The sequence below is a fragment of the Enhydra lutris genome, unplaced genomic scaffold, assembly GCF_002288905.1.
Source record: "Enhydra lutris kenyoni isolate GAN:26980312 unplaced genomic scaffold, ASM228890v2 scaffoldscaffold15, whole genome shotgun sequence".
NCBI classification, from domain to species: domain Eukaryota; kingdom Metazoa; phylum Chordata; class Mammalia; order Carnivora; family Mustelidae; genus Enhydra; species Enhydra lutris.
In genome coordinates, this window is record NW_019154099.1 from 52,435,513 (window position 1) to 52,457,912 (window position 22,400).

At 38.1% G+C, this 22,400-nt stretch overlaps 1 protein-coding gene across 7 annotated transcripts in view; it reads left to right on the top strand.

Annotated features, from left to right (window-relative positions):
- The window catches only part of LOC111146952 (propionyl-CoA carboxylase alpha subunit), a 397,121-nt gene that overhangs the window by 64,098 nt on the left and 310,623 nt on the right, over nucleotides 1-22,400 (top strand). For all 7 annotated transcript variants that reach the window (XM_022502699.1, XM_022502702.1, XM_022502704.1 and 4 more), the window contains 2 exons: nucleotides 4,202-4,315; nucleotides 6,174-6,227. In XM_022502699.1, coding sequence (XP_022358407.1) covers nucleotides 4,202-4,315; nucleotides 6,174-6,227 — 168 coding nt within the window. The remainder of the gene's footprint in view (nucleotides 1-4,201; nucleotides 4,316-6,173; nucleotides 6,228-22,400) is intronic.

Sequence of the window (22,400 nt, forward strand, 5' to 3'; positions counted from 1 at the left end):
ATGACCCAGCAATTGCACTGCTGGGTCATAGGGTAGCTCTATTTTTAATTTTTTGAGGAACCTCCATGCTGTTTTCCAGAGTGGTTGCACCAGCTTGCATTCCCACCAACAGTGTAGGAGGGTTCCCCTTTCTCCGCATCCTCGCCAGCATCTGTCATTTCCTGACTTGTTAATTTTAGCCATTCTGACTGGTGTGAGGTTGTATCTCACTGTGTTTTGATTTGTATTTCTCTGATGCTGAGTGATGTGGAGCATTTTTTCATGTATCTGTTGGCCATCTGGGTGTCTTCTTTGCAGAAATGTCTGTTCATGTCCTCTTCTGGCACAATTTTTAACCTGTGTCCAAGTGTTTAAAGTCATTTGGAAAAAATCAGTGCAGAAGGTGATTTTTTTTTTTTTTTTCAGTTCTTTAAGTTGAAAAACACTTTGTTCTGTTAGATTATTATTTGGGAAATAAAAGCCAGGTTCAAGTAATTTTTTTCAATTTAAACAATAAAATTTAAAGTAGAAAACTAAATGCTTGAGAAAAATTATTGGAAACTTTTCTGAAGACTACTTCATACTTTAAATCTTTTTTCTTTTTGAAACTTGTAGCTAGCAATATCCTAGTTAATTGATGAGTTCAGTTTAACCTTTTCTCTGATTGTTATATATTATTGAAGTATAAAAAAAAGGAATTGATATTTTTTAGGATGTTGAAATTCTTGAAACATAAATCCATCTGGTCAGTGTAAGCAGTGATAAGTCGCTCTTCAGAAGACCACCTACATGGCTTGAATGCAGTTGGTTTTTCTCTTAGTAACGCAGTAAAATCACCTCAGGCATTTAGTACAATAATAACAACAAAATTGAAGTTTGAGTTTCAAAAGTTTAAAAAATTTTTCTTTCTGATCAAGTCAGAAGTAAGTATCTCCTTGGGAGCTAAGGCAGCAGAGGATTCTAGTTTTTTCTTTCAAATGGCCTTGCCCAGGATTTTTGCTCGTACGGAACCTGGGCTTCACTGTGGGTTTGTTGAGATGCTAGTATAGCTTCTACCCTAAAGAAAGGTTTGTTTCCAGTCAGCCGTTTATATTTATTTATTTAAAGATTTTAAAAATTTATTTGTCAAAGAGTGAGCAGAAGCACGAAGAACTGAAGGCAGAACAGGCATAGCAGGCAGAGGGAGAAGCCCGATGCGGGACGCGATCCTGGGACCCTGGGATTATGACTTGAGCCAAAGGCAGATGCTTAACCAACTGAGCCACCCAGGTGTTCCCAGTCAGCCTTTTAGAAACAGCATGTTTTGCCTTTTCTTTGTAAAGCCCATAAGCAGTTTTTTTTTTTTTTTAAGATTTTTTATTTATTTGTCAGAGAGAGAGAGAGAGCGAGCACAGGCAGACAGAGTGGCAGGCAGAGGCAGAGGGAGAAGCAGGCTCCCCACAGAACAAGGAGCCCGATGTGGGACTCGATCCCAGGACGCTGGGATCATGACCCGAGCCGAAGGCAGTTGCTTAACCAACTGAGCCACCCAGGCGTCCCTCATAAGCAGTTTTGACCTGCTTTTGACATTAATTTATTTGAATGTTTATTTGAATAATACTGATCATCTGCTAAAATATGTTAGGCTCTGAGCTAGATAGTCATGTGATAACAGGAAACATGTCTATTAAGATGTTAGTTATAAAACAAAGGGATATAAAATTATATATGCGGTATGGTTGAAAAGTGTGTTTAGAAAAAACGACTAGGGGTGCCTGGGAGGCTCAGTGAGTTAAAGCCTCTGCCTTCGGCTCAGGTCATGATCCCAGGATCCTGGGATTGAGCCCCGCATCGGGCTCCCTGCTCAGCAAGAAGCCTGCTTCCCCGTCTCTCTCTCTGCCTGTCTCTCTGCCTACTTGTGATCTCTCTCTCTGTCAAATAAATAAGTAAAATCTTTAAAAAAAAAAAAAAGAAAAAGAAAAAAGACTAGAAGCAAGTAAGTCAAAATACTATTTAGAGTCTCCTCTTCTACTTTTTGATGCATGTTTATTAAAAGAATTTTGGACATATAAATATATACACGTATGTATGTATGTGTCTTTTGATTTCTTCCCATGCAACCTTCAATTCCCGTATGTATTGCTAAGATTGGAGAATTTTTAATTTGGATAGACTTTTACCTCAAAGACAATGGCTTAGTGGTCCCTATGTGGCTCACTTGGTTAAGCATCTGCCTTCTGCTCAGGTCATGATCCCAGGGCTGGCGATCGAACCCTCCATTGGGCTCGCTGCTGCTCAGCGGAGGCCTGCTTCTCCCTCTCCCTCTGCTGGTGTGCTCAGTTGTTCACTCTCTGTCAAATAAATGCCATCCATGTGTATCTATGGGTTAATAAGCTTTTAGCACGTTACATTGTGCTGGGAGTGATTTTTTTTGTTTGTTTAAAAAGCGATTTAAGACATAATCTCTGCCTTGTAAGACCTTCTAATCTGGTGGAGGAGAGCTTCTCAATTGTAACAGACAGAATCTATAAAGCAGTCAGAGTAACATTGCTAGGCAGGATGGAATGCCAAAATTTGCCCTAAGGACTATCAGAGTTCAGATTAAAGGAGATTCATCTGAAGCTGAAGGACCTGGGAAAGACCCTTTGGCAGAAGTGAAACTTAAGGTGCATCTTTAATAGGTAGTACTTGGAGGAGGAAAAAATACACAATAAATGTGGATTTAACTTTACTTTATTCCCACCTTGCTAATGCATTCTTTTTAAAGGATTGCTCGGTGTCAGTTTCTTTTTTATAGAAAAAACCCCACAGCCACAATATAATAACAGAGTTGTTAGTAATAGGGGCTGAACTGGGAAAGCACAGTAGAGGAGGAGCATTCTGGTCTGAGAGGAGAGGAACCACTTGAGGTTGGAGGGTTGGTGGAAGCAAGGCAAAAATAGTCACAAGGAGAGCCTTGCTTTGAACATGGGAATATTTAGGATCCTTTTGTGAGCCTGGCTGATTTTTCTTACGGGGACACTATTAAAGATATTACAGAGTATATGTATCTGAGTATTTTCTATTAAAATATTGATGTGTAAATCTCTTGGGCACAATATAATTTTTTACTTACTGGAAAATATTGAATGGATAAATATAACTCTGAACTTTCTAAAACATGACTTAACTGGTTGTATTTTTTTGTCAATTTCATTTAAAGCAATGCTTCTTAAAAATTCATGGCTGAAGAATAGAACTTAGCAATACTCAAAAGTATTTTCCATCTTAGACTTTTGTGGGGGAGGTGGGGTCATAAATGTCCAGGTAGATCTCGGTGCTCTAGTTTTTATGTCTGCCTTGTGAAATAAATTTAAACAGATTGGAAGTGCCTTAAACTGGAAAACTGGAAAACTGTTAGGGAAAGCCATTTCAAAGATATATGAATCCCTTTATCATTTTTAAAAGAATAGTTTCTTTTAGAAATAAGTTACTCTTTTCAGTAGTGAAGGCCTCACCTCAAGCAAAAATAGGTTTAAAACTGTACAGTGAGTAGTCTTAAAATTGGAGCATACACCTCAGAAACAAATAATACCTTATATGTTAATTAAAAAAGTGGAGCATATATTTTTAAGTTTTGAGTAGACTTAGAGTTAATGCACATATCAGCTCTTCTAGGAGTAAAAGTAAAAATGGATGAGGATCAAATGTGAGAGTATTTAAATGATTGTCAAGATTTTCTGGCTTGTTGATATTGAACTCTTTAGTTCTGGACTTTAATTTGTGCCTGGTGCTGACCTGATGCTGTGCAGGGACACTCACTGCATCCCTTCTTTCAGTTTCTCTAATTATCCCCACTTCCTGGGGAGCTTGTTTAGAACTGGGCATGAGTGCTTGTTAGGAAAATATTGGGTTACTCTGGCTACATGTAACAGGGTAGTTTTTGATACAAGATTTATATGTAGATGAACTGAATAGGGGGCCAACGTTGTTTGCAGGGGTTTTATTTAATCAAATTGGTAGGGAATATTACGGAAGTTATCTGGCTAGACAACGATTAGGCTTGTAATAAATGGAAGTCATGGTTAATAGAGTTCCTGAGCTGATACGTTACACTGTTCTTTTTTTAGTGCACTTTCAGAAAGGAGCTCTGACTACCTAAAGGATAAGGGAAACAATCACAAATGCAATTTTGTGTGTATTCACAAATGATGGGAGTTCTCTTTGCTGGGAGCATCAGTAATGCAGAGATTTGTCTCTTCAGGTTCATGTGAAAATGGCGGATGAGGCTGTCTGTGTTGGCCCAGCTCCCACCAGTCAAAGCTACCTCAACATGGATGCCATCATGGAAGCCATTAAGAAAACCAGGGCCCAAGCTGTGAGTCTGAATGAATCTATCTGCTGCAGCTGTTTCATATATAGTGAGCAGAAAGCTAGAGGTTGTATTCAGAAAAAAAAAGAAAGAAAAAAAAAAAAAGAAAGAATGATTGAAAATGCTGTTGCAGTTAGTTCATGTCACATGAGTTAAATGTGGCCGAATTCACTGCTGGAAATCAAAGGCTTTATAGCATCTGGCAGTGTCGGTCGCTGATCCTGCAGGTGGCTGTGGGATTCAGCTTTCACACCAGGGAGCAGTTTCAGTTCATTTCCAAATTTGTTAGGGGAAAAAAAAAAAAAAAAAAAAAAAGAAATCCCAATTAGTTTTGAGTATTAACCCTTTCAGTGCAATAAGGACATTAAAAAGAATCTGTGTGATAAATAGGATCCAAAAGATTCTTGTTTAAATTGTTTTAATCATTTAAAAATTAAATATACGTGGTTGCTCTTCCAGAAATAAAAACTATGCAATTGGTAATTATTTTAGTTTGATAATGTCAGTAGAGTACACTTAACATACATGGAGATAGCAGTAATTCTTCCCCATCTCCAGTTCTGTTTGAATGGGGTGGAATCCGGGGAAAAAACTGGTTTCTGACATCAGGAATTGTGTTCTGTTGGTGCTGTGTGTGTGTGTGTGTGTGTGTGTGTGTGTTTTGGATCAGAGACCTAATTACATATAATGTTGCAAACTACGCAGAGTTATCTCTGAAATTGGTTGAAAACAGCCAACACCAGCAATTAGCCTGGAGTGCTTCAATTAGTGTTCACATGTCTTGTGAAAGAAATGTTTTAGTAAGGTACATGTTTAAATAAATAACTGAATTCATGAACCCATATTATAGATGTTTACAGTTTATTATCATAGTTAATGAAGGTAAAACTCTTTAACCCTTGACGATAGCTTGTCAGAATACAGTCTTTCGTTAAATGTCTCTATAAAATGCATTTGGTGGAGTGAAATTTTCCTGTGACGCAACTGCTTAAATTTTGTACCAGGTTCCTAAAGCTTAGTTCAGCATTTAAAAATCTCAGATGTGTAGCTACTTCTAGATTATGATATTGGCTCCTTGGAAACTTGGCTTTCCTTACAGTAGAATTGTTTTCCTGGAAGTATGTCCAATCTTGACTGATAATAGAGGGCTAAATTTGTTCAGCCAGTGTGATAGGCCAGGACGATAGAACTTCTGTGATAGCAACATGGCTTGTGAGAGAGGATGGCATAAAGTGGTTGTGAATGGTTAAGTGGGCCAAGGAGGGAAAGAAGAGTACATGTTAGCAGAAAGAAATTCAGTATGTAAAGAAAACGTAAACGAGATTTCAACTTTAGTTTTGACAAAAACTGCTCATTGGGTGGTTGGAGTGTGTTCGTGTTAGGAATAAAATATGTTAGTTGGCTTAGCCAGGTTTTTGGAAAGCAGCATTTCCCAGGACGGTAAAGAAAGAGGAATTAGGAGCGTTTAATCTGTCTCACAAATGGTTTCTTTTAACCTTATTCTTTGACCCTCTAGCCATTAGAAAATTTTCCGCCCTTGTGACCGAAATTAGCCTCAGAAAAAGTAGGGAGAGTTCAGGTTGTGTTGAAATAGATGTATGTAGGTGGACGGGCTGATTTGTAGGTCAGTGGTCCTGATTATGATCGGGACAAAGGTAGTGTACTGCAAGTGAGTTATTATATAGGCAGTTTCTTGGAATTTGGATCCGTACTCAGGAATGTGTGTTGAATCTGTCAGTATGTAAGAGAAGGAACCTGACTCCAGGCCCTTGAAATATAAACACATGAATGTACTCTCTGTGTTGTTTATAAAAGTTTTGTGATAATGGTAAAATTGAAAGTGCTTTTTGTTTTCATTTCTAAGGTACATCCAGGTTATGGATTCCTTTCCGAAAACAAAGAATTTGCCAAATATCTGGTAAGCATGTAATGAACCAGAGTCTGTAAACTTGTATTTCAGGAAGCAGTATAATGGTGTTGCTTTTGTAAATGTGGGTAGTGATGGATTACAGGTTTTTAAAAATTTTTTATTTACTTGAGAGAGAGGAGAGCGAGAGAATGAGTTGGGGGGGAGGGTGGTGGACAGTGGGAGAGGGAGAAGCAGACTGCCCGCTGAGCAGGGAGCCTGACAAGATGCTCATCCCAGGACCCTGGGATCATGACCTGAGCTGAAGGCAGAGGCTTAACCCACTGAGCCCCCCCACCACGTGCCCGTGAGTTACAGAATTGTAATTGACTTGTCAGTTCTCTGAAAATTATTTGTGAAAAGTGAAGAGTTTTTCTTCTGTAACCAGGTATTGGTTTGAAGAATGAAAGTGGAAAAGTTATAAAATCATCTTTATACCTAATGAATGACACCAAGTTTGTTATATATTATATGGACGTCTAAAAAATTTAATGCTTGAGTGCCTGGTCGGCTCGGTGGGTTAAGCATCTGCCTTCGGCTTAGGTCATGATCCCAAAGTCCTGGGATCAAGTTGCGCATTAGGCTCGTTTCTCAGCGGGGAGCCTGCTTCTCCCTCTCCCACTCCCCCTCTTGTGCCCTCTCTTTCTCTGTCAAATATATAAATTAAATCTTTAAAAAATATAAACATAAACATAAAAGTTAGCTCTTCAGTAGCTAACTATGTCAAGGAGTCTGGTGATTTATTATTATACAAGAACGTTATTTCTCTTTTCATTGCATATTGTGGCATTTAAGGTTAAATCTTACTACTTTCTCTATTTTGGGAAAAGATTTATGTATGATCTGAGTCTCTTTTAGATATTACTACCCTGACCAGGTGAGTTGAACTGATTTCCCAGGTGTATTTATAAATACATTCAAGATGGTACTGATACCTTAGTTTTCTGGTGCTAAAATAGGACTTTTTGAATGCTTCGAGGAGCTGATTTCAGTTATCCCAGGTGGTATCTTAACTTATTATTCTAATATGTTATACTTTGTTTCTGTGAAATGCTTGTGTTTTGTTCTTTCACGGATTTAAAATTATTTATGAATGTACTTTTCTAGATGACATTTCCACTTAAAAGCCATAAATTTAATTTGGGCAGTTTTTAAGAACCAAGAGTTCTAGTTTAGAATGATCTGTTTTAACCTATTGAAAGATTAAAAACTAGGGCCTAAAGATTAAACTGAGGCCTACAGAAATTGTGATGTGAGGTGACATACATAGCTAATGGTAACAAGTCTGGAGAGGGCAGATTAGGTAGAAGCAGCCAAAGGTCCAGATTTATCAGATTGTGTGTAGTATAATCACATTTTCCCATTGACATTCTTTTTTGTTACCATCTTGTTCGAAATTTCGGCTGAGCTCTGTCATTATGTCAGAAAGTGATTTGAATATAACATATACGAATGTGCCTGTACAATATAATGTACTAAATTTAAGTTGTAGAGATGAGGCGTCTCTAAACCATGACCCATGGGCCATGCCACCTGTTTTCTGTAAGTTACATTTTATTGGCACGATGTCAAGCTCTTTCATTTATGTGTTGTCTATGGATGCTTTTGCTCTGTAAAGCAGGATGGTGTAGCTATAGCAGAGACCGAATAACCTGCAAAGCCTAAAGTATTTACTGAGTGGCCCTTTTGTAGTAAAAATTTACCAATACCTGATATTGATGAATATTTGGGTCTCAGAGAAGTTAAAGGACAGGCCATTATGTTCATTCATGAATTCATTTAATCATTAAAAAAATGATTATTTGGTATCTATGTTTAAGGTATCTGAGGAGGATATAAAAATGAATCAGATATGTGCCCTGCTCATGAGGAGTTCACAGTCAAGTCAAATAATTCAAGTACACAAATGACTTCAGGGAAGAAAATATTACAAAGAAGTTCACATTCTCCTTAAATGAAGATTATTTCCATCAGGGGTTTCATGTTAGATGATTGTAGAATATGTGAATGACTGCCTTCCTTTCTCATGAATTTTCTTTCTGATCTCCTCTTCTCCATTTCCCTTTCAAGTCCAGAATTGTATGCAACTCTGATTTTATCTATGTGGGCTGTGATCTTGGTAACTCACAGAGGTGTTTTGTGCATGACTGTTGAAATTTATTTATATTATGGCTTAAGAATGTTGAGAAATAGGAGGGGGTTGTTTAGTAGATTAAGCCTCGGACTCTTAATTTTGGCTGAGGTCATGATCTCTGGCTCCTGAGACTGAGCCCTGCCTCCGGCTCCCAGTCGGAGCCTGCTTAAGAGTCTCTTTCCCTCTCTCTCTCTGCCCCCTCTCCTCCCTTCTCCCTTTGCTGTCACCACTGCCTCTCCTGCCCCTGCCCCCGCATGCTTTCTCTCTGTCTCTCAAAAAAAAAAAAGAAAAAAGAAAAGAAAGTTGAGAAATGTTACCACTAGTATGTTTTGTAGATAGTTTTAACTACATATGTTTTCTTAACGTTAGTAGAATTCACATTTTGGACACAGATCTCTGACTTTATTATGTTAAAGTTAAAAATTTTCAGGAGTGTAAAATCTTAAAGTTAATTCATCCTCATGTATACGTTGAAAAAGAAGGTTTCCTTCATCTGTGCAACTCTGACCCCAACCCCCATTTAATTCCCTGGAGGCTGCCACTGTACCCTTGCACCCGTGTTTATATCCTTCTGGAGGGAGTGAGTGTGTGGGTTAGAATTTTGCTGTAGATTGTTACGTAGGGGACTCTTCATTTGCTGAAGTAGGATTTTGTTTATAAGAAAATAAGGGGCACAGAACGTTTCTTGCCTTCCCCCAGGCTCTTAAAAATAGGTGTGGTGAATACCAACCTTCAGATAACACTAGCACCATTCTTATTTTATCTTCCTGACAATTTGTGATGGTAAGTATTACCATCCTCAGTGTTAAGAAGAGAGAATAATCTCAGTAGTAAAGGCTTTGCTTGGTGTCACACGGCTAGTAAATGAGAGTATAGTTTCTAACAAAAGTTAGAAATTCCCAGCTCAGTAAATGTTCCAAACTGCTTCAAAGATGAATTGAAACTAGACCAAGTTATTAGTGTTTTCTGTTTTGTTTTTTGAAATGATAGCTTGGCCGGTGCCTGTTTTTGCTCTTGCAGGCTTTTCTCTTTTCGCTCATTCTTTCCCCCCATTGGTCTGCCATATTTAAGGTCTAAAAACAATTATTTTTGTTTTTCTGATCTTTTGCTCTTGGACACCAGTGAAAGTAACTGTCTGCACTTGGATTTGCTGACTTTATAAGTAAACTTTTTAAAAAAAGAGAGTTTATTTATTTATTTGACAGAGAGAGAGACCATGAGAGAGGGAACAGAAGTGGGGGAGTAGGAAAGGGAGAAGGCTTCCTTCTGAGCAGAGAGCCAGATGTGGGGCTTGATCCTGGGACTCCAGGATCGTGACCTGAGCCAAAGGCAGATGCTTAAGGACTGAGCCCCCTGGGAAACCCCCACAGGAGCCCACTGACTTTATAAGTAAAGTAGGTGAGTGACTGGTAGAGCTGTGGAATGGTCATTGATACCTTTTACTGCTCTATGATGTACTTACTTTGAATTAATTAATCTGGTTTCCATGGATGTAGAGGAGAAAGTTAGTGATTCTTTCCTTCTGACAGTTTTATAATAATATTTATAATTGTGACTCTTAAATGTTATGTTCAGGAGCATTTATGAAAATGTATGCAAGTAAGTTCATAAAACCCCTGTAACAGAATGCCCTTTGAAATGTTTGAGAATATGTTTCTTTTCCTGCATGTTGGATTAGAGGTTACTTTCCAGAATATTTGTTGAATTTGAAGATGATGTTGAGTAGAAATGTTCTAACATGGATACCTGAAAAGGAGAACTCTTCCTTTATTTCTAGGGAGTTTTTAAAGGGCGTAGACAAGGCAAGTCACATCTAGGAGTGGGGTTTTTGGTGACTTCAACAGGAAGATTAAGAATATGGGATTTTCTACCCTTTGCTTAAAGTTAAAATAGCTTGAATATTATACTCAAGCTTTCCTTTTCTCACTCCTTACTGTCCCCTTGCACTTACTAGCACAGTCTGTAATCAGAGTTAGAATGCTTGCTCTGCCATTTTGTAGCTATATGATCTTGGACAAGTTGCTTAATATTTAACTCCAAAGTCTTTTTAAGTGTCTTCCGCTCACAGTGTGCACGGTATGCACTTCTCCGTCTGACTCCTTATATTGAAAACATGTCTTTTGTAGCCAGCTTGTAGGTGGGTTGTACTTTTAAATCATTCTCCTAATCTGTATCTTTAATTGTAGTGTTTAGTCTATTATGTTTTTTGGTTTGCCTTATTTTCTTTAGTAACAGCTTTACTGAGATATAATTCCCATGTCCTAATAGTCACCCTTTTGTGATAAGCAGTTCAGTGTTTTTATTGTCATGGATTTGTATATCCTCATCAGTATGCAATTTCACTAAGATCTGTTAACATTTAATATATTAGTGATGTGACTGGGTTTGTGGCTACCATTCCTGTCTTACTTGGATTATCTTAATTTTTGGAATTCTCTTTAAATTTATCTATGAAGACCTTTTCCATTTTTTAGTTGTTTTTCTAGGTACTGCAGTATGCATCCTTAACTTTTCATGGTCTATTTAGAGTTAATGTTATACCATTTCAGGGGCACCTGGGTGGCTCAGTCAGTTAAGCGTCTGCCTTCCACTCAGGTCATGCATGATTCCAGAGCCTGGGATGGAGCCCTGCATTGGGCTCTCTACTCAGTGGGGAGCCTGCTTCTCCCTCTCCCTCTGCTGCTCCTCCTGCTTGTTCTCTTTTGCTCTCTGTCAAATAAATAAATAAAATCTTTAAAAAAATATATCATACCATTTTAGGTAAAATGTAGAAATGTTAATATTGTATAGTTCCCATTCGCTGTCTTCTGTCAGCATTCTCTGTGCTACTGTTGTCATGTGTATTTATTACATCAGCATATATTACACATTCCATCAGGAAAATGTCATAATTTTACTTTAAACATGTTTGAGAATATTTCCTTCATTAATGACCCAAATATCAGCCTCTTGAAATTAAGATTGATTTCTGTGTTGCTCTATTTTTAGGGTATCTTGAAGAAATTATGGTGTTTTATTTTTGTCCTTTATTATGTACATATTTAATTGTGGTATATCATATATAACATAGAATTACCTGTTTCATCATTTTAAAAAAATATGGAATGCTTCATGAATTTGCATGAATTTGCATCCTTGTGCTGGGGCCATGCTAATAGTCTTCTCTCTCCTCCCAATTTTAGTATATATGGGACCCTTTTCACCATTTTAAAAAAGAAATTTGAGGAGTGCCTGGGTGGCTGTGTTGGTTAAGTGTCTGCCTTCAGCTCAGGTCATGATCCTGGGGTCCTGGGATCGAGCCCCACGTCGGGCTCCTTGCTTAGTGCAGAGCCTGTTTCTCCCTTTCCCTCTGACCCTCACTCCCCATCCCCCGCTCTGTCTCAAATAAATAAATAAATATCTATCTTTAAAAATTAAAAAAAAAAATAAAAAGAAATTGAGAGAGGGAGAGTGAGTGAGTACCTTAACTGAGGGTGAGGAGGGGCAGAGGGAGAGGGGGAGAGAGAATCCCAAGCATGCTCCCTGCTGCTGTGCATGGACCTGAGATTATGACCTGAGCCAGAATCACTAGCTGGACACTCAGCTGACTGAGCCACCCAGGTGCCCCCTTGTTCACCATTTTTTAAGTGCACAGTTCAGTGGCATTAAGTACCTTGACAGTGTGCATCTATCACTACTGTAAATTTTTCATCATCCCAAACTGAAACTTTGTACCCATTAAACAGTAATTCTCTATTATTCCCACCCATACCCGTGCCCCCCCCCCCCCAGGTCTGTTTTACTTTGTGTTTATGAATTTGCCTCTTCTGGGTAGTAACTTTTATAAGTGGAGTCATAGAATATTGTACCTTCTGTGTCTGGCTTGTTTGAGTGAGCATAATGTCTTCAGACTTCATCCACGTTGTAGCGTGTGTCAGAATCTCATTGCTTTCTAAGTCGGATAAAGCCCATGGTATGGCTCTGTCACATTTTTATCTGCCATCTGTTGATTGTCACCCAACTTGTACATGACTTAGAATGCTGAAATCATCCATTTTAATTCTTTTGTATCACTGAAGCTCTTAGTAGTACTTGTAACTATCCAGTAGGTGACAGAAGTTGCTGAATTAAAACTTGGAATCCTGGAAATAAATATAGAAAGGGCACATTGAGAAACATCCCTGTGTTTTTAGGTTGTAATGCTATTTTTAACCTCTTAAAGTTGAATTTCATATATTTATTTGTATATAACCCCTAAGCTTAGAAATCAGTAGGAAAGATTTTTTGTTGTTGTTGTTGTTCTAGTGAAAGTAATAGATTGAAGATTTTGTCAGATGCAATGTAGTACATTAATTATCACTGTTACATATAGTGATTCTTATTGCCTCAGATACATTCTAAAATTAAGCTTTTAAGTGCATCCTTTCTAAAATGGGCAAAGAGGCAGAAATAATGAGATGATTACTAGGGTTTTGTTTTTGGACTGGACCTTATCTAAAGATACTGTTACAGAGTTCTTGAGGCACCGTATTGGAACAGAGTGTGATCTGCTAATTTGCCAATGAAAGAGTATTCTGTTCTTGTGTATGTGTAATTCCCAGCATACTTAATGGCATGTTTGTTTGAGTCCTTGAGTGTGTGCACATGTGTGTATTTTCTTAGCTTTTTATTTAGTTCTTCACATGCTCATTGTTTCATTCTTAGCTCCCCAAATTTGAGAAATGCTGTGCCAGAAGGTAGAAAAGGTAGTAACAAAAAATCTGAGTAGGTGACCTTTAAGCTGAGATACCATGGGAGAAGAGCATTCTAGTCAAAAAAGCAAGATTTCTTTGAGGACCCTTCCCTTCCCTGCTTTGGCATTCTTTTCTGGCCTTATAACTATGTGTCACGTCAAGGACCATTATTCATCTCTGAATTCGTGTTGTTTACCACTTAACTTACTAGTTATAAATAATTCTTTGCCAATTTTATTTATTTTTTAAAGATTTTATTTTATTTTATTTTTTTACAGAGAAGAGATACAGTGAGAGATGGAACACGAACGGGGAGTAGGAGAGAGGGAGAACAGGCTTCCCTCAGAGCAGGGAGCCTGATGTGGGGCTCGAACCCTGAGATCATGACCTAAGGCTGAAGGCAGATGCTTAACTACTGAGCCACCCAGGCTCCCCTCTTTGCTGATTTTAATGGAATTATTTATGTATATTTCCAAATATGAGACAAACTAGGAAAGAGGCTAATCTCCTTGCTGCTCACACCAAGCTCATTTGAAATACAGATTTACTTTTAGAAATAACAAATATTTATTAGAATCTAATTCTTATTTATTTTATATGAAAAAATCTTATATTGGATATATATATATATATATATATATATATATATATATATATATATGACTGTTAGTATAATATGGCTTTGTCTTCTATACATATTAATGGTAAATTACTTTTGCAATCTTCATGCTTTGTAGTTAAAACTTGGGCCTGTAATTTATGGTCGAAGTATATACAGACTGTTGTTTTTATAATTATTCCTGCTATTACTGTTGTTTATCACGCCATTTAAAAGCAAAAGCAATTTATTTATTTTTTAAAATTTATTTTTTTAGAGAGAGAGGGAGGCACGAGCTGGGGGAGGGTATTGAGGGAGAGAGACAAACTCAAGCAGACTCCCTGCAGAGTGTGGAACCCCACGCAGGACTCAATCTCGTGACCCTTACATCATGACCTGAGCAGAAACTGAGAATCAGACACTTAACCGACTAAGCCACGTAGGTTCCCCAAAGCAAGAGCAATTTTATTTATTTATTTATTTATTTATTTATTTATTTATTTATTTATTTTAAAAAGATTTTTATTTATTTGACAGACAGAGATCACAAGTAGGCAGAGAGGCAGAGAGAGGGGAAGGAAGCAGGCTCCCTGCTGAGCAGAGAGCCCGATGCGGGGCTTTATCCTAGGACCCTGGGATCATGATTTGAGCCGAAGGCAGAAGCTTTAACCCACTGAGCCACCCAGGTGCCCCAGCAAGAGCAATTTTGAAAGTGAATGGTAGGGAAAGATGAAATAAGGAATCTAGATCAAGTAAGAGTATAGGCAACAAGATTGATTGTGACCATGGTATTAGATGGATGAGATTTCTACCAATGGATGAAATTTCTACCCTTAGTAGACTGTTAACTTGTTTTGAGTAGTTAGTGTGTGTCAGGAGCTATGCCAAGCACTCTACATGTACTAGCTCCATTTGCTTTTTATTTTTAAATTTTTGAATTAAATTTTTTTTCTACTTCTTCTTCTTCTTCTTCTTCTTTTTTTTAGAGAGGGAGCATCTTAACTAGGCTCCATACCTGGTGTGGAGCTGGATGCAGGGCTTGATCTTACAACCCTGAGATCATAACTTGTGCTGAAATCAAGAGTCAGACACTTAATAGACCGAGCCACTCAGGCACCCCTCCATTATTATTATTATTATTATTATTTTGTAACTGCCCTGTAGGTAGATAGCTGTTTTAGCTTTATAGGTATAGGAAGTAAAAGGAAGGTGAGTGCTCAAGTTGCTCAAGGTCATACAGCTATTAGTACCAGGGCCAAGACTGGAATGCCGGCTCACCTACAGTCCTGTAGTGGTCTGACTGCTCGTGGGCTGTGCTCCCTCTGAAGGAGAGAATGTACAGCTTGTTGCAGAACAACAAATAAAACCATAAATTGTTTTCAATTTTTTCCTTCACCCGTAATTATTTTTTTTCCCTGTAAGGCCATAATTTTATAATTATTATAACAAGTTAAGCCTCTTGGTATCTTCAGCTTGTAAAACATTGTCAGACCTAAAGGGCCTCTATGAAGAGTTGTCTGTAAAAGTTCGGGTTTCTTCCCTGAAAGCTAGAATTGGGAAAAGGAAGCAGATGAAACAAGAGGAAAAGCACAGAGAGGAAGGAGAACAGTGGAAAGCAGTAATGGTGGTTTGTAGTAGAGTCTGCCATCTGTGGCAGCTACAGCAGCCCCAAGAGCACACGTGGTGGAGGACTCACTTTCCAGATCCCTTGACCAGTGTAGTTTTAATGAATAGGGTGTAGGGGCAGTAGTAGCCTTAACAGGATTTGGTAGAGATTAAAAACAGTAATGGAGATAATGAGCTGCAGATAGTAAAGATAGGAAATAAGAAATAAGAGCTAGAAGATAAAACAGTTCTCTGAGGTGCCAAAAAAGTGACCAGTAATGCAGAAATTCATACCCTTTAGAAGGTGGACAAATGTGTTTATCCCTTGAGCAAATTACTTGGATCATTGTACGTTTTCTTTAAGATAAAAGAAAGTCGGAGCTACTGGACTCGTGATGCATAGGCAGGTGTACTTCCCTTTTTTTTTTTTTTTTTAAAGATTTTATTTGTTTATTTGACAGAGATCACAAGTAGGCAGAGATGCAGGCGGGGGGCGGGGGAAAGCAGACTCCCTGTTGAGCAGAGAGCCCGATGTAGGGCTCTATCCCAGGACCCTGGGATCATGACCTGATCGGAAGGCAGAGGCTTTAACCCACTGAGCCACCCAGGCACCCCTAGGCAGGTGTACTTCTGAAGGACCTTGCTAAATGGGACTCTGGTAGCAGGAGGGGGAGGATTTGCGTTCCTAGTGAGCTAATGATTCTGTTTTTTGGGGATTGTCAGATAATATGAAAAGTGTTTCATACGTGCTTTTTCTTTGTTCTTTATATGCTCTGGTGATATCATTACCTTTAATTTATACATGAAGGAACTGAATCAAAATAATTTTCCCGGAGTGCCTGGATGGTTCAGTTGGTTAAGCATCTGATTCTTGGTTTCCGCTCAGGTCATGCACTATCTCAGAGTCATGAGGTCAAGCCTTGCCTTGGGCTCTGTGCTGAGTGGGGAGTCTGCTTGAGATTCTCTCTCTCTCTCTCTCTCTCTCTCGAATAAACAAAATCTTTAAAAAAAATGGTGGGTGGGGGGTGGCACCTAGGGAGCTCAGTCAAGGTTAAGCATCTGATTTCAGCTCAGGTCGCTATCTGAGGAGCCTGGGATGGAGCCCTGTGTCTGGCTCCCTGCTAAGTAGGGAGACTGCTGTACCTCTCCCTCTGCTCCTTCCCCCACTCATGGTCACTCTATCCCAAAATTTAAAAAAGAAAAATTTTTTTTTCCTAATCACGTGCTGGTAGGTGGTAAGTCCTTTTGATGTCTATTCTTTTCAAGCTCTTGTAAAAAGCTGGTTTAACTGCACACATTGTATGGAAAACCAAAATTTACTCAGAATCAATGAAGGAAAAATATTGCTTTAATGTTTATGGTATTGTGATTAATCTCGGGGGGTGCTTTAGAATCTGGCATACTTTTTAGGTCATCAGAGAATGATAAAATTATATTAAAACATAAATATTACAAGTGCTTACTTATTTTCTTTAGAAAAATGTCACACAGTAACTGAAAATAGCAAATTAATGTATTAAACGATTATTTATTTATTTATTTGAGAGGGAGAGACAGCATGAGAGGGGAGAGGTCAGAGGGAGAAGCAGACTCCCTGCCAAGCAGGGAGCCCGATGTGGGACTCGATCCTGGGACTCCAGGATCATGACCTGAGCCGAAGGCAGTTGCTTAACCAACTGAGCCACCCAGGCGCCCAGCAAATTAATGTATTAATGATACCGTTATTCCATTGCCCATTACTTTGAAATTTTAATTTTTAAAGTAAGCTCTGGATCCAACATGGGGCTCGAACTCATGAACCCAAGATCAAGAGCCAGTACCTCCTACTGACTGAGCCAGCCTGGCACCCCTGAAAAATCATATTTATTTGAAAAGTTAATAATAGATACTAGATATCTGTTTGCATTTCATTTTAGTTTTTCCTGTTGTAAATTGCAGATGCTATTTTGGTGAGTTAGGCTAATATTTTGAGTGCCAATAAACGAGGCCCTGCTCATGTAAAGCAAGTATTTTATTTTGTGACCTAAAGCATTAGTTTATAGGATGATTTTTTTTCTTGACAAACTTCTAAACTTTTGAGAGTTTTGCCAAGTCCCTGGTGAGCTTTAGATCACTAAGCCCAAATTTGTTGACTGATTAATGACGAAACCAATAATTGAGTACGTTGTTGGTCTTCCTCTTTTTTCTTTTCTTTTCTTTCCTTCCCTTTCCTTTTCCTTTCCTTTCCTTCTTTTCTTTTCTTTCCTTTTGTTTTTAGATAACCAGAGATTTTATTTTGGCTCTTAGGAAATTATTTGAAGTCAGGGTGGCTTTGAAGCAGGTCACAGAAATCTTAACCAAAGCCGACCATGTTGACAGTCACGTTTTGCACAATATTTTTAGTTGAGGAAGGGTAGAAATTTTGTGTTTGTCTTAGCTTTTCAGTCTCTGAGGTATTAAAAGTGGTGACAGGGCTGCTCTGTTACTGTTTTGCAGCTTGCTCCTTTAATTGATGTTGAATTGTGGCTTTCCGTGAGCACAGGGTTAAGTAAAAGGGCTGCAGTCATCCAGCGAGCAGTTTCCTTTAATGTGCTCATTAGTGGTGGCAAGTCCAGGTTTCAGCACATGCCAGTAATTTACATTTCATTGCTGAGTGGCTGCCCTTGTTCAAGAGTTGTTTCTAAGCCCGATGAATATATATTGGGAATAAACAGAGTAGAAGAATTGAAAGCCAAATACCCTGCCAGGCCTTTCAGTGGGTTCTGAAGCTTCCAGTGGATCTCTGATTAGCAATGCATGAAGCAGGCTGAAAATGCAAAGATGAGGCCTACAAAAGTTGTTCCAGGTAGGCTAGCCCCTTAAATCCCCTTTTTGTGACCACCTTTCCATTTCATCTTCCCCAGATTCTTCTCTCAAGGCAGACTTTCTGTTAAAATGAAAATACTCCGTTAGGCCTAGGAAGGGAACAATAGAGGATCAACCTGGTTCCTTTACCCCTTCTAACTATTAAGGGAAGTCCGATTGTTATGCAATGAATCCACAGAAGCGAAGGGCTTGATCGGCTTTACAGCTCCTAGGGACCCCATTATTGTGATTGGGATCTCTGTGGTGATTCCTTCTGGGATTCATTTTCCCTCTGCCTGATTGGTACCAGCTTGTTCTGGCGTTTGAAAGCTTGCATAGATCATTAAAGGGTAATCTGGAGGCCGTGGTCAGTGTTCCTGGACGCAGCGACAGACTAGTGTTAATGTTGTCTTTGAAACTGGGGTGTTGGGGAAGATCTAGAAGTTTTCTTTTTGTCGAAAAATTTGATATTTTATAAAAGCATTTTTAGAACTCAGCATTTTATTACAAGTTACTTTGTGCACAGAGGAAACACTAGCCTAGCTATCTTTAGAAGATTAAAAATATGCTGCTAATTCTTTCTCCATTTTAAGTTTACTTTCATATATATGGAAATCTGAGTTTCAAGAACGTGGGTATTAATATTGCCAGTTGTTTGTGCATTTGATCATCTGGCGTCTGTTTATTTACTTGCTTATTTTTGTGCTGCTTTCCAAAACATTGAATTTAAGAAGTTTTGTTCACAATTCATGGTTAGAATCAAAAGTGAATGAATTTATGAGTGAGTGCAGTATTAAAAGACATTGAAAAACATGAGTACTCAAAGTCAGATTATTATTATTTTATGGTAAATTCAAGTTGGATGTGATTTAGCTTTTGGATCACTTAAACTTGAAGGTACGTTAGCCACAGTTTATTAAATCTTAGTTTTTATTAGCTAGAGTTTTAATAGAGGAGCAACATGGTTTTGAAATCTTTTATATGTATGAAGGTGAAGATGAGAATCTTGAGAATATTAACTTAGTAATGTTCTGATCAGTACTTGAAGCCTTTGCAAAAATGTAGCAATAAATTTACCTTCTAGATGACTACTATTCTTTCTGGATGCTTGCCAGCTAAAATCCCATGGGATTAAGTTCTGGAAAATCACTTGCAAATTTGTGGAGGATATCAGTGACTTTGAATATTTAACTGTCAAAACTGTCATCTATGTGTGTTCTTTCTGTGCATTGGGTAAAAAAATTAGAAGTTTGTCAGCCAGTTAGAATTAAAGGTGACATCTGCTTTTAATTGGTGTTTTATTTTCTTCCAAGTCAGTAAAAATTCAGTAAGACATGAATTATCAAATTTTGCAATGCTAAGCAACTTGTCAAGTGACAGTAAGCACTACCTTGAGCACTTGTACAGATGGGAAGTGTTAAAATGTTGATTAATCGTCCCAGTTCTGATTATGGTTTTATAAGGCGTCTAAAGCTTGTGTAACCATTGCCAGCTTTCTAGTGTCAGAATAGCATTCATTTGTTAATTTTGTAGGTTTTTTTCAATTACTGGCAAATTGCCTCTTGTGTAATGAGCGTGTAAATAGTTCTAGTGATACTTGGTTAGTAGACTTAGGGCCAGATAAAGAAATGTAGAATTCCCTGTTTCTCAGGTCCATTATTTATTTACTAAACACTTTAGTTCAATTCTTTTTAGTAAAAAAGAAATTGGAAAACAATTTAAAAGTGAGCTGTAAGATGGTATTCTTTTACACACACCCATGATGTGTTGAGAAGGGTGCTGTATCTGTTTGAATCTTGGCAAAGGAAGCCTTGCCTGGCCCCCTTTAGAAAAAGAAAATCGATTATTTCTGTTTTACCATTTCCAGACCATTTTAAGATACAAAACATAAAGAAATCCGTTCCTTCAAGAAGAGCATGTAAAACTAGCTCAAGACTTCAGACATTCTCAGAGCTAAAAAAAGACCCAAGAAAATATTCCCATCATACTGATTACATTTTAATATTCTTGTTACTGAAAATTTGCGCATGGTACTAAGTGGTCTCTTTCTATAAAGTTGTGTCTTTAAAAATTTCACTGTGAAGGAGATATTTTTTTACTGCTGTTAGATAAAAGGGGAGTTTCTCCTTTTCTTATTTGAAAAGATCTGCATTGTAGTGGTAGAAAATCTGTTTTAAAAGTGGTTAGGACTTGAAGCAACATTTCTTAGATTAGGTTTTTAATATTACCAGACTTAAGTTATATTCAGGTCTTGTTTTTTGTTGTCCACTTCTGAATATCTGATAAATGTTTAATGTAGTGATATAGTCTTCCTACCAGAAAACATAGGGTTATTTAATTTGATTCATAAAATTTTCCTGTTCAGTTAGCTTGGATAGTGTGTAGATTTTATTTCAACTTAAAAAGTAGACAAGATGCTTATGTAAATTCACTTAATAGTTTTTGTTGATAAGTCTCATCTTAAACCCAGGAGCCAAGTTTAGCAGTTCTGACATATTTTTAGAAAATAATTGAGAAATAGAAAATGTAGATTTTATTTAGCTCAACTATACAAAACTTTCTGATGCCTGATAACTTCAGGATTCATTGCCCCTGTACATTTTCCAAATTACTTGCTTTTCAATGCATAAGGCTTTAATTTACCTCCTACTGACACCCCCCAAATGGGTTTTTCAGAATTTTGAGAGGGCACTACTATAGTTGCTCTTAGAGTGTAGTTTGGGTTGCTGGCCCAGACTCTCCTAAGATGCCCCAAATCTAAAAGGATGGGAGCTTCTGGCAACATCTACTGGGCAAATGTTTTCAGATATTTTCTTAGCCACAGAATTACTGTTTTCTGCAGTACTCTTTGAATCCTGTTTTAATGCCTGTTTATTTTAAGAAGTAACTTAGACATAAGATTTAACAGCATTTTTTTTTTTTTGCTGTTAACTTAGATTTTTGTCTGTATGATCTTTTTCTTTACCTTGAATTTTACAGAATAATAATGAAGTTAAATATTTGTACCTTGAACTAATTAATTGCTTCTGTAAATAACTGATTTTATAAAGTAGAATTTATATGCTGATAAAAAGTACTTTATTTTTTGAAGTTTAAGTTCTGTCAGTTAATGTACAGTGCAGTATTGGTTTCTGGAGTAGAATTCAGTGATTCATCGAGTGCACGCAGCATCCAGTGCTCATCATAACACGGGGCCTCCTTTATAGCCATCCCCCACCTAGCTCATCCCCCACGCACCAGAAACTACTGTTGAGTAATAACATCTCAAGTGCATTCTCTTAGAGATGCTCAGTGACTTTGTGTCTGTTTATGCTTGCTGTGTTTTTAAGGAATAAGAGAAACCCGTTTGGTATCTGTATTTTATTGAAAAGAAGAACCTATAGCTGGTATTTGCATTGGGGCAATAATTTACTTTTTTGGCTCCAAATGCTCTTATGATCTTTTAGGAAACGGAGAATCTTGATAGACTTGGCTGCTTAATCATTTCTGTGTTTTCAGTTCAGATTGGTCTCTAATACTTGACTTGTTTTTTTAATTTCTTGCTGCTCTTTGCCGGTAGCGCACGGTTCCTGTTGTTTAAATTACCCAGCTTTCTTTATCATGTGATCCTGTCACTCTATTGACAATTGATTGGATCAGGGATTAGTGTCTGACCCAAAGGCAGTGCTCTATGGAGGGGTCATAGCTTAGGGGTGTGTGTGGGGGGGCAGGGTGGGTAGGGTGGGCGTTGATTTGGATGTCTGTGTGGTGTGACTCTTAGGTAGGGGTGGGGTGCTGAGAGGATTGTGACACTTGAACTGAAATAACAAGATGAGAAGGAGCAAGCAATGTGAAGATCCAGGGCAAACCCTCTCCATGCAGAGGGAATGGCAGGTATAAATGCACTGAGGCAGGAATGAGATGAGCGTGTGGCTTGAGAGAAAGAAGCTGGTGCGGCAGGAGAGTAATGAATGAGGAGGCATGTAGTACAGTTTGGAAAGGTAGGCTCAGGGCAGATCAGTTGGGATTTTCGTTTTGTGGCATTAGGAAGCCACTGGGGGAATTAAAGTATGTGCTGACTTAATGTGATGTACTCTTTTATTACTATTAGAGTGCATATCAAATTAAAGAGTAAGGTGATTAACAACTGTTATGATAATATAAGTGGGAAAATGTGAGTTCCATACTGAGTATGACAAGAAACAGGGTCCTTGGAGTAGGTGAAGTCTCACACCTGCCCGCGGCAGACGCTTTCAGGACACAGCTCTGTGAAAACAGCTATCTGCTAGTTTATACTTTGCAAATCATGGACTTTTCAGTAAGCCCCACCCTTA